This window comes from Nannospalax galili, unplaced genomic scaffold (assembly GCF_000622305.1).
Source record: "Nannospalax galili isolate Female #2095 unplaced genomic scaffold, S.galili_v1.0 scaffold2083, whole genome shotgun sequence".
Classification (NCBI taxonomy): domain Eukaryota; kingdom Metazoa; phylum Chordata; class Mammalia; order Rodentia; family Spalacidae; genus Nannospalax; species Nannospalax galili.
In genome coordinates, this window is record NW_008350243.1 from 178,494 (window position 1) to 194,426 (window position 15,933).

At 54.0% G+C, this 15,933-nt stretch overlaps 1 pseudogene and 1 gene segment (V, D, J or C); one reads left to right on the forward strand and one right to left on the reverse strand.

Moving 5' to 3' along the window:
• Positions 1 to 3,969: 3,969 nt before the first annotated feature.
• Positions 3,970 to 5,405, reverse strand: LOC115072753 (annotated as a pseudogene).
• Positions 5,406 to 13,707: 8,302 nt separating this feature from the next.
• On the forward strand, positions 13,708 to 15,392 carry LOC103745455. The segment is given in 4 exon segments: positions 13,708 to 14,035; positions 14,373 to 14,414; positions 14,525 to 14,854; positions 14,965 to 15,392. Coding segments are annotated over 4 exon segments (1,023 nt in total).
• The last annotated feature ends 541 nt before the right edge of the window (positions 15,393 to 15,933 follow it).

Sequence of the window (15,933 nt, forward strand, 5' to 3'; positions counted from 1 at the left end):
GCAGGTGGTCTTGGATTGTATAAGAGAAGAAAGCAGATTGTTGGGACTAGAGAGATGGGCTCAGCAGTTAAGAGCACTGACTGGCTGCTTCTGCAGAGGACCTGGGTTCAATTCCCAGTACCCACATGATGGCTAAGAATTGTCTGTAAATCCAGTTCCAGGGGATCCGACGCCCTCTTCTGACCTCTGCAGGCATTGCATGACACCAGTGCACTTACACACATGCAGGCAATACACTCATGCACATAAAATTAAAATAATAAATAAAATATATTTTTAAAAAAGAAAGCAGGCTGAGCACAGGCCAGAGGAGCAAGTCAGTAAGCAGCATTCCTCCATGGTCTCTGCTTCAACTCCTGCCTCCAGGTTCCTGCCCTGAGTTCCTGCCTGATTTCCCTTGGTGATGGACTGTGACCTGGGAGATAAAAGATAAAATAAATCTTTCCTCCTCAAGTTGGTTTTGGTCAGTATTTTATCACAGCAATAGAAAGCAGACGAGAACATAAATTGGTACCAGGAGTTGGGTGCTGCTACAATGGACCTGACTGTGGTTTGGGGGAGTATTGTGGAAGTGTTTGGAACTTTGGACTGGAGAAGCTATTTAGTACTTGGAGCTTAGTGGGCTGTTCTGTGAGAGCTTGAAGAAAGCAGGTGACAGTGGCCTAGCATGTGAAGTTTCAAGGGAAACAAACAGTACCAGGGCTGTTTGTATGATACTATGAATTGAGAACCTGTGTTTTTGGTCAGCTGGGGCTGAAAAATCAACTGTGATTAAGAAGAGACCAGCAACATTGTGGTGAGATCTTCTGGGAAGCATTTCCTCAGGTTCAGCACACAGAAGCTGTGGTTTAGAGAGGGCCAAAGCTACATCTCAAGCTAGAAGTCAGATTTGGTCATGTGTAAGAGTCTCCCATGTAGTACCAGTTTGGGCTGTATGAAGGCTGCAGAATTGAAGGGGCCATGGAGAGGATCTGGGATTTGGCACTGTGTGAGGTCAGGAGAGGCCATGGTAAAGGTGAACCCGCAGTGCGGTGAGGACCCCAGGATGTATTAAAGACACCAGGGCCGTGGGACAACCGAGGACTGCTGCAGAGCTGGAGTGTAGCCAGCCAGCACCCACAAGACACAGCCAAGGGAGCCGTTTAGAGCCCAGAAGACTCTACCACATCCCAGATGGCCAAAACGGAGCTGCACTATTGGACTTTGGCTTTCCTTAAGCGTACCCAGTTCTTCCCTTTTGAGATAAGAAGGTATTGAACATTTTTCATTTTACAGGAACCCGCAGTTAAGAGAATTTGGATTTTAGTCTCTAGATTTTGGCCAGTTGTGGCCTTTTGTGTTCATTGCCCACTGTTGCATGTGGAATTTCACTGGTGAGAGTTGAAAGATGCATTAGTACCCCCTCTACCCCGTTCCACTATGTTCTTGAGTCTTAGGTTCTATGGTAGATGTGTCACTTAGGGCTTGACATCTCACAGACACTTACTCTCTGTGTGTTGTAGAATTCATCACTCTCCATGTGTTACAAAAAGAAGCTTCTTTGACGAGTGGTGACTGGCATACTTGTCTGTAAATATAAGGATCCATATTTAGCATACAGTAAGAAATTACATCTTTCTAGGGATGTGACAAAGAGTTTTCTCTAGGCTTTATGACCTCTCCAGCTATGTATACTTGGCTATGTTCACAGTGCCACACGAGTTCCCTCCCACTGAGCAGGCCTTAAGTCTAATTAGATAGCTATTGATTACCCCCAGGATAAAAGTGCCACTACTGAACTAATAGCTTGCTGTGCTGGTCATTGTTGCGGTTTGTGGGCTTTACAGCTGGGTAGGCCCATTGATTGGTTTTGTCCCTTGGTAGTTTGCATAGTATCTGCAGCTATTATGAGAGCTGGTCTCTAGTGAGGAGGCTTCCAAGTCAGTTCCAGCCCAATTGTTCTGAGTCCTGTGTCCAAATTATGTTTTTTTCTTTAGCAATAGGGTCTTACTTTCAAGTTCTAGGAGGCCATCAAGGACTGTGGCAGTAGCCTGTGTTATTTTGGGAGTCTCTAGGACTACCCTGAACAACTTGAAGGGAAGTTTTCTTTGGCTGGCACTATGATTTTTGTGATACAGCCTTCAACTGTACACACGCACTCACATTTATATGTATAGTTTTCAGTATGCTTACTAAATACTATATTTTCCTCTGGCTTTTCACGCCACCTAAGCATTATCTATCTCTGTCTCTCTCTCTCCCTATATAACCCATCCTCCTCAGTTAAAGTACCATTTTCCCCATTTCCCACTTGGTAACAACTGTGCCCCTTCTATACCCCTCTCTCCAACTTTCTTCCCCTTTTCCCCGATGGCTCCATTCCATTTTCCTGGTTCCTGCAGTTACAACAGGGTATATACTCACATCTAAGGATTTGGAGCCAGGATCCACAAAAGAGAGAGAACATGTGTCCTTTGTTTTTCTGAGCCTTGGGTTACTTCACTTAGTATAACAGTCTCTAGCTCCATCCGTTTATCTGCAAATTTCATCGTATATGTTTGTGTTTATAAATGTATGTATATAAAGTAACAATAATAATCAAACACAGAGATGAGAAATTGAGTGAAGGGGAACATAGGAGTTGGAGAGGCACTAGGTAAGATGGAAATAAGTATAATACTCATATATGAAATTCTGAATAATAATTTTTTAAAAAGAAATGGAAAAGTTATGTTTAATAGTGGCATGCTTGTGTGTCAACTGTCAGTTCCCACCAAGGTAGGGCTGTTGCAAGGTGGGGCATCAGAGAGGCAGAGAAAGCAGGATGGTCTAGATCAGCAGACCCACCCAGCAGCTCCCCTTTCTGCCCTTCCTGGGCTAGTGGCCTCAGTTCCTCCAGCTGCTCCAGTGCAAGCCCTGTGCTTAACCAGACACACTGGACCTGATGGCGGCCTGGTCTGTGCAGGACCACTCTCTGTCTGCCCAACCCCTTCGTGTTGTGGTTGGATGAGCTGAGTCAGGGCCTGTGACCCCTTACCCTCTGCCTGTTCCCTGGGCAAAGCCAGAGGGCCTGAGTGATGGCAGAGCCTGTGCCTGGTAAGGCCTGGATTTCAGAGAGGGTCCACACTGGAAAGTGAGCCAGGCCACATAGCTATGGGGAAAGGAGGGTTGTCATCTTTGTGGGATGGAAGCATGGGCCTGAGGGCCCACGGACAGATTTGCATGAGGGACTGTGTGTGTTGGGAGACTGATGTGGGTGCCCTCAGACGAGGGCAGCTGTGTCTGTTTCAGCTGGCCGACATGTGAACATTGAGGAGAGTCCTGGAAAAGGCCTAACACCTTGATGAGTGTGAGTGCTGTGTAGGGTGCTCATGTGAGGCCCCAGGGTATAAGGCTTGTGTGTGTGTGTGTGAGCACACTCACAATGCACTAGGACATATTGTGTGCGAGTATCTTGTGGGTTGGATGATGCTCAGCAGGCAGGTTCTAATGCGTCTGTGTTCAGTGTCCATTTGAGTATCTCCTCTGAGGCAGCCATGATACCTGGCTGCTTTGGGCCAAAGACTGAATGGGCCCAAGCAACGGGGGCTCAGCAGAGCTGACTGTGTTGAAAGGGTCTATCTGTATATCCGTGGCTGGACATGCCCCTGAAGGGTCACAGCGAGAATTTTGCTCAAAGGGGGTCAAGTATAGGCTTAGAGGCAGGGTTTATGTGTTCCTTACGTTCCTTTCCTTAGATTACTAAGTAGGGTGTCCCGTCTCAGCCTAGAGCAGCTGCTGGATGGAGAGAGGGGCTGAGAAGCTGCTGCTTTAGCCAAGCCTCCTCCCCTGTCAGAGAGACCTGGCCAGGTTCAACCAGATTCTGTGGGTCTGGTGGTAGAGTAACCCCACTCATCCTAACAACTCAGATTGGGGACCATGGCAAGCCCCAACAGACTGTGTCCTGTGTGTAACATGAACTCTATGCTTCAGAAAGAACCAGGACAGTCTTCAGGGTCCCAGGGTAGCATTGGGTACTTCCTTTACATAGGATATAGGTAAGTTCAGAGGCCTGTGGTGGTTGTGCAGAGCCTCATGCACCACAGAGCAAGTGTAATTATTTCCCTCCTGCCCCAGCCTTTGTCCACGGTGAGTTTGCTGTAGAGGAAGAAGGACCCTTTAGAGTCCAGGCCGAGTGGGGTATTCTTAAAGCTCTGCTTCCGTTTCCTGTGAAGACACCATAGGTGGAAGCCCCTGACCATGCAGGTCACACTGACCTTACCCTTGGTCATCTGCTTCTCGGGTGGGGGAATGGTGTGAACTTCCAACACCTGAGCTTGCCCTGTGAGGACAGACATCAGTACAGAGGTCACCACTAAGGTGGACGGCTATGTACTCCAGGTTCTGTCCAAGCCTGAACTGCACGCCTTTGACTTTGGAGGTATCTCTCTTGATGGAGGCCGTATGGTCTTTGTGGCTGACTTTACACTTGAAGACCTTGCTCTTTATTCAGTCCCAGTGCAGAACGGGGAGGGTGCTGACCACACAGAATGTGCCACTGGCTGCTCTTCTCAAGGCTGTGTCTGAGCCATGTGTGCCTCCACATCATCCAAAAATGAGATAAACTGGACCTAAGGACCACCCTGGCTCACACCCACGACCACACATGTATTCTTGGGGGTCATGGAGATCAAGAGTGTACCCCTGGGCTTTCGGGGGGCAGGGAGATGAAGAGAGATGATTCCCCCAGGAGATCGGGAGCTAGGCAGAAGAGAGAGAGATGGGTCAGTGGCTACTGGGGGTGGGGAATGCTCAGGACACTCATCCTCCTGGGACTGGAGAGAAAGACCTATGACTCACCTAGACACTTGGGACACATGGAAGAGCTGGGTCTGGAGCATCTGGCCTCTGCAGAGAGAAGGCTGGGTACCACAGGGGTCTGGAGGATGGAAGGTTCTGGCATAGACTCAGGTCAGGCTGCTCCTGGATATGATCCTTGGAAGACTGAGACGCACGTCCACCTCTGTGAGTCCAGAATACAGGGCATGAGCATCCAGCCCAGAAGACCACTCCCTCAGTGGAAAGGGCATGGGCAGAAGTATCCAGGAGGTAAATAGATGAGAAACCCTGCTACCCTGGGATGATGTCATCTACCTGGCCACAGCTGCCCAGCCTGGTTGGTTTAGACAGAAGGTTGGTCCTAGCCTGACCAAGAAAAATGGTGAGAGGGCAGCCAGTGGACCCTCCCCTCCCCTGGCTATCCTTGCTCCATTTTTCTTGTTCATCTTGGCACTGCTGGTCACATGGGCTATACTGCGGGTAATGGTCCGGCTGGGCCAAATGCTGGCAGACCCAGTCACTGAGCTGCTGAGGGTATAGAACCAGGACTGCAGGACAGCTGGGAAAGTGTACATACCACTAGACAAGGCTCCAGAGTTCCAGGACATGGTCACCAGCTCAGGAAAGTAGCCTTGACTAGGCCACCCAGGGTCACCATAAAACCAAATGTGTCTATACAGTGGCTGGGGCCAGGGGGTAGATGGACAGGACCATGGTTCTGGCTATGAGAGAGAGCTGAATGAATGTGCTCTCTGGCCCCAGAGAAGCCCCTGTCAGCTGCAGTCCTGGGTCCTCTAGGACAGGGTGCAGCCCCACTCCTCGTGAAGCTGGCCAATACCCTACTCCCTCTGACCCTGGCCCCCACTCTTTGTCTCAAGACCTGATCTTACTCCTGTTATCCCTAGCCCTGCCAGAACCTGCTCAGCCCCTGATGGGTTCCCTTCCTCCACTCTGTGTGGTTAACTGCCCTCTGTGTGCCATACTGCTACAGCAGATTTTATCTTTCTGTTTTTTTTTCAAATAATCTATTGAGAATTTCATACATGCATATAAGGTGTTTTGATCAAATCCTCGCCCACTCCCTCCCCTCCAACTCCTCCCATGTCTCCCCATCACTTTTTTCTGACAACTTCATGTACTCTTTCTTCTTTTTTAATGGGGATTTTTGCTACTCTAACATTCCCCTCTCTGAAGAGGTAACCCTAAAATCTTTTAAGGATTAGATAAAAGCTCCCAAATATTTTTGACATTTTTGGCCTTTGGAATGGAGTAGGTTGCCAAAAGGCCCAAGGACATTGTGAGTTTTAGCCAAGAAACCAGCTACTTTTCTTTGGGGTCTTTTTGCCCTAACTGCCCAGACAATTTCTACCTCCTATACTTATCATACCATCCTCTGAAAAGGTTACCCAGCTCACAGATAGGGAATCAGGATGCAGACCGCCCTGGCTTCTTCCATGCTGAACAGGAATGTGGGGTGAGGCAAATGGAGTACCCCTTCAGTGTACTTTTCTTTGGGGTCTTTTTCCACTAACTGCCTATCCAATTCCTACCTCCTATTCTTATCACACCATCCTCTGAAGAGATTACCCAGCTTGCAGATAGGGAATTGGGATGCAGACCACTCTGTTTATCCTTCTGTCTCATGTCCCCAAGAGCCTCCAGGATCAGAACTGTGCTCAGTAACTGCATCACTGAAACCCATCTGGTCCCCGAGGGGACCCTGCCAGATTCCCTTCTTAGTTTAACTAAAGGCCACTCTAGACCCCAGTCCTGGCTCCCTCTGCAGTCACTACCCCTGCTTGTGAGCTCAGACAGAGCCGAGCCCCATACTTCCCATCTGACTTGTACTCTAAACTCTCCCACCCCAGCCCTCACTCTCCTCCCTCAGCTACAGAATGATATGGGCTCTCCTGAGGCAGCACTGGCTAGAGAGAAGGCCAGGGAAAGGTTGCCATCAAGGTTAAGCCTATGTCAATCAGACCTGAGTGAGACACTTCTCCAAAGAGGTGGTCAGGAGAGAGTGGACACACTCAGCCTCAGCCAAGGGACCCTGGGAGGCCCAGATGCACAGAGCAGCACATGATGACCAGGCTTCACACCTTCTCCTCTGGGTCTCAGGGGCACTACCTCACCCATCCCCACAAGAGGTAACCTAGACCGGGTCTGGACTCCCCCTTGTCTCCCCCAACACAGAAACTGCCAGAAGAAAGAGGAACTTCCCAAAGGAAGTGTCCCGTGTCACCTAGTTTCAATCCCGTTCTTAGTCTGTGTTGGGTTGGGAGCAGGGTGACGTTCACACCTCTGGGGCAAGAGCTGTGACTCCTGGGAGGACAAGACACAGCTCAGAACTGAACTGCTTGCAGCCGAGGGTCAAAGCAGGATCTGGCAGTCACCTTCACAGCTCCACACATGAGTGGGGTCAGCAGGGAAAGAAGGTTACAGAGGAAGAAAGCTACAGGGCCTGGCGGTCGGCCTTTCCAGACCGAGCAGCCATCAGACTACAGGAGGCTGGGAAGGGATTACAGAGCAGCCCCTAAGGAGGGGCCGGTCTGCTGCGGAGGGACAGTGGCTGCCTGCAGTCAAGTGTCAACCAGGTAGGCTCCATGGACAAGAGTGTGGGCCACTAGAACTGTACACACCCACAGGTGACAAGTGCTGGCCTCAAGAAGGTGAGAGTCAGGAGGCCTGAGGGGTACAGCCGACCTGGCCTGACCTGGGGGCTGGCGGAACCAAGGCAGCTGAGCCAGCGGAGAAAAGGGGATCCCAAGGATGGGGTGCAGTGGCAGGGGCAGGTGCCAAAAATAGGCAGAGGGGACAGGGCAACGTGGGGCACCAGAGAGCTCATCTGGGAGGGCCTCTATGCCTGCTGGGGAGAGGCAGAAAGAATGAATGTCCTGAGGTTCAGGAACCAAGCCCAGCATTGGGAAGCAGGTGCCGGGGTGAGGCTACAAAAGCAAGGCCAGGAGAACAAAGCCCACGGGAGGCAGGAAGCTGCAGGTGAGCGTCATGTCACGGGGCAGGGGTGCTGGAGGGCCAGGGTAATCCCGAAAGCTCAGAGGACCTGGCAGAGCAGCTACAGGGGAAATGAGGTGGGTAGGATTGAAGACAACTGTGTCAGCCTTGGAACACAGAGGACCAGGCTGAATAGCTACAGGAGGGCGGGGGCTAGTGGGAGGACCAGAAGCAGGGCAGCCCCAGGAGCCTAGGGGACTAGGCCAGAGCAGAAAAGGTAACCTGGGTCAGGTTGGCGTAGGGGAGAGATGAGCAGCTTCAGGAAGCTGTGGCAAATGACAGAGCTGGGGTCCCATAACAGCTTCGGGAGCTTAGGAGCCCAGGCTGAGCAGCTGTAGGAGCTGGGGCGGACTACAGAACTGGGGTCGGGGAGCAGCCACAAGAGGATAGGGAACCAGGGCAGAGCAGTTAAAGGGAGTTGAGGCAGGTAAGAGTGCTGGGACCAGAGAAACCCCAATAGCTCTGGGGGCCAGGCTGAGCAGCTGCAAGGGTCTGAGGCAGGTAGAGAGAGCAGGGTAGCCCTGGGAGCTATGGAGACCAGGCTGAGAAGCTATAGGGGGCTGTGGCAAGTGGGGTCCATGGGGGTCCAGGGCAGCCACAGGAGCTCAGGGGCACAAATAAACTTTTCAGAAGATCCAATATATGTGGGAGATCCAAGTAAGGGGACAGGCTTAGCAGCTATAGGGGAACTATGCCCAGTGCAGAACTGGGGTCCTAGAGCAACCCCGGGAGCTAAAGGGACTAGGCTGAACAGCTACAGGGATTCTGGGACAGACTGCAGATCTGGGGTGGGGACCAGGGTAGCTCCAATAGCTCAGGGAGACAAGCTGAGCACTTACAGGGGAACTGAAGAAGGTAGGAGTGTAGGGGCCAGACTGAGCAGCTACAGGGAGTCTGGGAAAGGTGGATGGGGTAAGGCAGCCACGGGAACCGTGGGGACCAGGCTGAGCAGCTGTAGGGGACTGGGGCTCATAAAAGTGTAGGGGACAAGGCCAAACAACTGTGTGGGAACGGAAGCTGGTGGGAGTGTGGGGAACCAGTACCAGAGGCTACTGGGGAGCTAGGTAAGGCTGGTGAGGTTGTAGGGGAACAGTTCCAACAGCTCCTAGGAAAGGTAGTGCTGGTGAGAATGGGGGACCCGTTCCAGTACCTACTGGAGAGCTGGGGGCTGGTGGGAGTGTAGGGGACCAGTTCCAGTACCTACTGGAGAGCTGGGGGCTGGTGGGAGTGTGGGGGACCATATCCAGTACCTACTGTCCAGTACCTACTGGGGAGCTGGCGCTGGTGGGAGTGTGGGGGACCAGTTCCAGTACCTACTGGGGAGCTGGCGCTGGTGGGAGTGTGGGGGACCAGTTCCAGCAGCTACTGGGGAGCTGGGGCTGGTGGGAGGATGGGGGACCAGATCCAGTAGCTTCTTGGGAGCTGGAGATGTTGGGAATGGGGAGGACCAGTTCTAGAAGCTACTGGGGAGCTGAGGACTGGTGGGAAAGTGGGGAACCACTTCCAGTACCTACAGGAGAGTGGGAGGGCTGGTGGGAGTGTGGGGGACCAGTTCCAGTACCTACTGGAGAACTGGGGCTGGTGGGAGTGTGGGGGACCAGTTCCAGTACCTACTGGAGAGCTGGGGGCTGGTGGGAGTGTAGGGGACCAGTTCCAGTACCTACTGGAGAACTGGGGGCTGGAGGCAGTGTAGGGGACCAGTTCCAGTACCTACTGGAGAGCTGGAGGCTTCTGGGAAGGTAGAGGACCAGTTCCAGCAGCTACTGGGGAGCTGGGAGCTGGTGGGAGTGCAGAGGACCAGATTCAGTACCTACTGGGGAAGTGGGGGCTGGTGGGAATGTGGGGGACCAGTTCTAGCAGCTACTGGGGAGCTGGGGCTGGTGGGAGTGTGGGGGACCAGTTCCAATACCTACTAAAGAGCTGGGGGCTGGTGGGAGTGTAGGGGACCAGTTCCAGCAGCTACTGGGGATCTGGAGCTGGTGGGAGTATGGGGGACCAGTTCCAGTACCTACTCGAGAGCTGGGAACTGGTGGGAGCGTGGGGGACCAGTTCCAGCAGCTACTGGGGAGCTGGAGCTGGTGGGAGTGTGGGGGACCAGTTCCAGTACCTACTCGAGAGCTGGGAACTGGTGGGAGCGTGGGGGACCAGTTCCAGCAGCTACTGGGGAGCTGGAGCTGGTGGGAGTGTGGGGGACCACTTCCAGCGGCTACTGGAGAGTGGGGACTGGTGGGAGCATGGGGGACCATATCCAGTACCTACTGGAGAGCTAGGGGCTGGTGGGAGCATGGGGGACCATATCCAGTACCTACTGGAGAGCTGGGGGCTGGTGGGGGTGTGGGAGACCAGTTCCAGCAGCAACTGGGGAGCTGGAGCTGGTGGGAGTGTGGGGGACCAGTTCCAGAGGCTACTGGAGAGTGAGGAACTGGTGGGAGTGTAGGGGACCAGTTCTAGTACCTACTGGAGAGCTGGGGTTTTGTGGGAGTGTGGGGGACCAGTTCTAGTACCTACTGGAGAGCTGGAGGCTGGTGGGAGTATGGGGACCAGTTCCAGGAGCTACTGGGGAGCTGGGGACTGGTGGGAGTGTAGGGGACCAGTTCCAGTACCTACTGGGGAGCTGGGGACTGGTGGGAGTGTAGGGGACCAGTTCCAGAGGCTACTGGAGAGTGGGGGACTGGTGGGAGTGTAGGGGACCAGTTCCAGTACCTACTGGGGAGCTGGGGACTGGTGGGAGTGTAGGGGACCAGTTCCAGTACCTACTGGGGAGCTGGGGACTGGTGGGAGTGTAGGGGACCAGTTCCAGTACCTACTGGGGAGCTGGGGACTGGTGGAAGTGTAGGGGACCAGTTTCCAGTACCTACTGGGGAGCTGGGGCTGGTGGGAGTGTGGGGGACCAGTTTCAGTACCTACTGGGGAGCTGGAGCTGGTGGGAGTGTGGGGGACCAGTTCCAGCAGCTACTGGGGAGCTGGGGCTGGTGGGAGTGTGGGGGACCAGATCCAGTAGCTTCTTGGGAGCTGGAGATGTTGGGAATGGGGAGGACCAGTTCTAGAAGCTACTGGGGAGCTGAGGACTGGTGGGAAAGTGGGGAACCACTTCCAGTACCTACAGGAGAGTGGGAGGGCTGGTGGGAGTGTGGGGGACCAGTTCCAGTACCTACTGGGGAGCTGGAGCTGGTGGGAGTGTGGGGGACCAGTTCCAGCAGCTACTGGGGAGCTGGGGCTGGTGGGAGTATGGGAGACCAGATCCAGTAGCTTCTTGGGAGCTGGAGATGTTGGGAATGGGGAGGACCAGTTCTAGAAGCTACTGGGGAGCTGAGGACTGGTGGGAAAGTGGGGAACCACTTCCAGTACCTACAGGAGAGTGGGAGGGTTGGTGGGAGTGTGGGGGACCAGTTCCAGTACCTACTGGGGAGCTGAGGACTGGTGGGAGTGTGGGGAACCAATTCCAGCAGCTACTGGGGAATTGGAGCTGTTGGGAGTATGGGGGTGCAGTTCAGCAGCTACTGGGGAACTGGGAGCTGGTGGAAGTGTGGGGGACAGGTTCTAGCAGCTACTGGGGAGCTAGAGCTATTGGGGGGGTGGGGGGCCAGTTCCAGTACCATGTGGAGGGTCCATCCCAGAAGCTCCTGGGGCACTGGGACTGGTTGTTCAGTGAGAGAAGGGGTCTAGCAGGTTCTGGAGGTCTGGGACTTCTGGGTGTGCGGAGGAGCAGGCCCTGGAGCTACAGATGAGCTGGGACAGGTGAGAGAAGAGACCAGATCAAGCAGCTACAGGAGCACTAGAGAAAGTAAGGTGAGTGGGGGTCCAGGATACCCCAAAGCTCCCTACTAGGAGCTGAGTGGATGCCCACAGCAAGGATACCTGAGGGCTCTGGGAGCTCAGGTCAGGAGGGATGAGAGCCAAGAGATATCTGCGTTATCCTGTCCAGGATCTGGCCACTAGGGCAGCCAGAACTCAGGGTAGCGGGGCAGAAGGGGTAGGACAGCTGTGACCAGCAAGGGCTTCTGTGTGCTTCAAGGGCCGGTGAGGTCTCAGGTCACCATGGCAGGAGCCATATGAGCCAGCCTGGGAGCTGACACTACTAGGCACCAGAGTCAGGGGTGTGAGGAACAGGGCTGAGGCCAGGTGATGAGCGTGGTGTGCCCAGTGGCAGAAGGGAGGGTAAGATGCTCTGACCTCACACTGGGAGGGAGAGCAGACAGAACAGCAAGGTCAGGGCTGGGTCTGATCCAGATATCTGCTTTGATGGTGGGAAAGGGGCTGAGCATCTGTTGGCTGGTGGACCCAGGTCAGCTGACCAAGGAGAGCAAAGGCAGCCCAGTGGAACAAGTGACCAGCTCTGGAAGATTCCAGAGCTAAAGGGAGAGCGTGAGGCCTTCCGGGTCCAGGAGGACAGAGGACACTGAGAAGCTCCCCGAGTAGTGCTGCTGGGTGCCCTGGGTGCTCAGGGAGACAGGGGCCTCTCTGTACAAACCTCCTGGCAGGGACAAGAGTGAGGGCTGGGGGAAGGCAGAGGGCTGTGTGCAAGCTGGACAGGGAAAGGAAAGAGGAACAGAAAGAGAAGGGAAGCAGAGGAGAAGTCAAAGGGGAAGGGCTCAGGGCTCTGCCTGAACTCAGGCAGAAGGGCAGCGTGTCTGAAGAGAGAAGCAGTCCTGGGGGCCTCTGACTGAGCAGGGACCTGGACAGGGAAGGACCCCAGGGTGACACTCCTTTAGGAACCATACAGGCTGAAGTTCTGGTAATCGGTCCCCTAGCTATGATCCTGGAGACTTACAGGAACATAGGGTAACAGAGCCAAACCTGCTACGGAATTGTAGGGTGCACAGGGTCAGCCCACAGAAGGGAGGTTGGGTGCCTGTTGGGCCTGAGCAGGGAGTTCCAGAGACTAGGGTACAGGGGCTTATGGGGGAGGCCAGCAGAGCCCTCAGGAGAACCAGTATCAAAAGGTGTGGGGAACTGGCCATGCTCTTGAAGAGGGGGGTATGCTCCACTCTCAAGGACTGGGATCACTAAAAAGAGAAAGGGGCCAGAAACAGTAGCACTATGTGGGGAAAGGAAGACCCAGAGCAATGTGAAGACTAAGTTAGGGAGGGGGCAGGGATGACCTCATCGGGGTCTCAACATGAGACCAGGAGCAGAGTTGTGGCCAGCAGCTCAGGACAGGACAGGCTGCCCATGCTCAGAAGGTATACAGCAGGAGTTTTAGCAGTAAACCTCTACAAACAAGGAGGAAGACCTGAAGAGGGTTAAGATCAGGAGCAGGGGCCCAGAGCACAGACTTAGGAGCCACAGCTTACAGCAGGGTAGTAGGCTGAGAAGGAGCTCATATGGATGGGGATGGTTGTCGGTGCAAGATCAGAGTCCAGGGCCGAGGGGTGGAAGATGCTGACCCTACTTGGCTCAGATTCAACTTGAGAAGACACAACCTGCAGGGCAAAGCTAAGACCTGGGTTCTGGGACTGTGAAAAGCTCAGGGGACACAAGAACAGAGGCCACCAGGCAGGCACCAACAGCCCAGGGATCAGCAAAAGCCAATATGGCTGGGCAGGTAGAGCCAGAAGGGGCTAGAGGCCCCAGAGCTACCCTGAGTACAGTTTATTATTGAGTTCTGGCCTGCAAATATGTGTGCAGCCATGAGGCTTAGGCACAAGAGGGCATAGAGCGGGACCAGATAGCTACTCTAGAAAGTCGATCCAGCAGCTTTCTAGAACTGCACTGGGGACAGAGCTGAGCTCTGAGTGCCACAGGCCTTACAAACCTGGTAATCCTGGCGTGAAGAGTGGATATTGTGAGGCCAGGTGGGAGAGGAGTCCACGTACTAGATATTACTTTATCTGTGCAGAGGGCCAGGGCCCTAAGAGGACTGAAGACAAAAAGTCCTTCAGGTGTCTGACCCCAGCCATGTCTGACAAGCTGACACATTCCCCTTCTCTTGCAGCCAGCACCACGGCCCCATCTGTCTTTCCTTTGGCCCCCGGCTGTGGGGACACTTCTGGCTCCACAGTAACCATGGGCTGCCTGGTCAAGGGCTACTTCCCTGAGCCAGTGACCGTGACCTGGAACTCCGGAGCCCTGTCCAGCGGAGTACACACCTTCCCAGCTGTCCTGCAGTCCGGACTCTACACCCTCAGCAGCTCAGCAACTGTGTCCTCTAGCACCTGGCCCAGCCAGACCTACATATGCAATGTAAACCACCCGGCAAGCAAAACCAAGGTGGACAAGAAAATTGGTGAGAAGATGACTGGGGAAGGAGGAGTCCACCCAAGATCCAGCTTAAGCCATTCTCTTGTCTAGACCAACCAGGCTGGGCAGCCATGGCCAGGAAGGGGATCTCAGCCCAGGGCAGCAGGGGGTCCTGTCTGTCTCCCTCCTGGAGACCTCTACCCAATCTCTGGAAGGGTCCTCTGGGATAGATGTCCACGTTGCATATCCTGGACACACAAAGGTGGATGTGGGTCTTGACCTGCCAAGGATCATTTCTGACTTGAGCCCACATCATATACACTGTTCCCTTCCTCGGTACCTTTTCCTCCAGACCTCAGTAACACCCAACTTTCTCTCTGCAGAGCCCAGAAGCATCATCACACACAAGTGTCCCAAGTGTCCAGGTGAGTCACCAGGTCTTGTTCTCCAGTCCCAGGAAGATGACAAATGTCCTAAGCATCCCTACGTTGGAGGGTGGCCCAGGTGCTGACCCATCTCCATCTCTCATCACCAGCTCCTGATCTCCAGGGGGGACCATCCGCCTTCATCTTCCCCCCGAAGCCCAAGGACGCACTCTTGATCTCCCTGACCCCCAAGATCACCTGTGTGGTGGTGGACGTGAGCCAGGATGACCCCGAGGTCCAGTTCAGCTGGTTTATGAATAATGTGGAGCTGCACACAGCACAGACACAGCTCCGGGAGGAGCAGGAGAATAGCACGTTCCGTGTGGTCAGCGTCCTCCCCATCAGGCACCAGGACTGGCTGAAGGGCAACACGTTCAAGTGCAAGGTCAACAGCAGAGCCCTCCCAGCTCCCATTGAAAGAACCATCTCTAAACCCAAAGGTTGGTTATATGAGCTGATGGGACGGGGATGCGATGGGCACACAATGACGCCTGGAGTAGGCAGCACTCCACCTTGGCAATGACCTCTGTGCCTGCTTCTTTCCCCACAGGGCAAGCCCGAATGCCACAGGTGTACACCTTTCCTCCACCCCGGGAACAACTGGCCAAGAATGAGGTCAGTTTGACCTGCATGATCATGGGCTTCTTCCCTCAGGACATCGATGTGGAGTGGCAGAGCAACGGACAGCCAGTGCAGAACTTCAGGAACACCAAGCCCGTCTTGGATGTCGATGGTTCTTACTTCCTCTACAGCAAGCTCACTGTGAACAAGAGAAGTTGGGAAGAGGGTGAAATGTACACCTGTTCTGTGGTGCACGAGGCTCTGCACAACCACCACATGCAGAAGACCATCTCCCGGTCTCCGGGTAAATGAGCCTAGCACCTAGCAAGCCCTCAGGCCCTAAGGGACACTGGCACCCACCCCCACCCATTCCCTGTATAAATAAAGCACCCAGGACTGCCCTGGGACCCTGTGAAACTGTCCTGGTTCTTTCTGAGATACAGAGAATAGGTCATGGGCTCTGGGGTCCAGCCAGGGTTCAAGGCCTGAGTTGTCATTAGGGAGAGATTGTGGTTTCTGTACTGCTTGACCCAGAGCTCAGGAGTCTTCTTGGTCTGTACAGAATTCACGCCTCATTGAAGTATGGGGTCTTAGCCTTAGGCAGTCCCTTTTCCTCTCCCTCCCACTATAGCAGCTGCTGAACAGAGAGATGCCCCCAGGAAAGCCTCAAAGAAAGGTGCACACAAGCCCCACCTCCCTCAGTCTGTTCTTGATTCCCTTCCTACCTCCCTGTCCAACAGTCTCAACAGAGGCATGCATAGTCATGCGTGTGCCAGAGACCCTGGCTATCCCTACACTCGGCCCAGGCATCTCTGCACACCTATGAGAATACTGCCAACCCACAGTGCACTCACTCCTGTGCTACATGATGCTGAGGCAGGTGGTCCTTGCTTCCCCAGAGGAGGGACCACCAGATACTCATGTGGATGCTGAACCCAGACCCATTAGAACCAGCCTG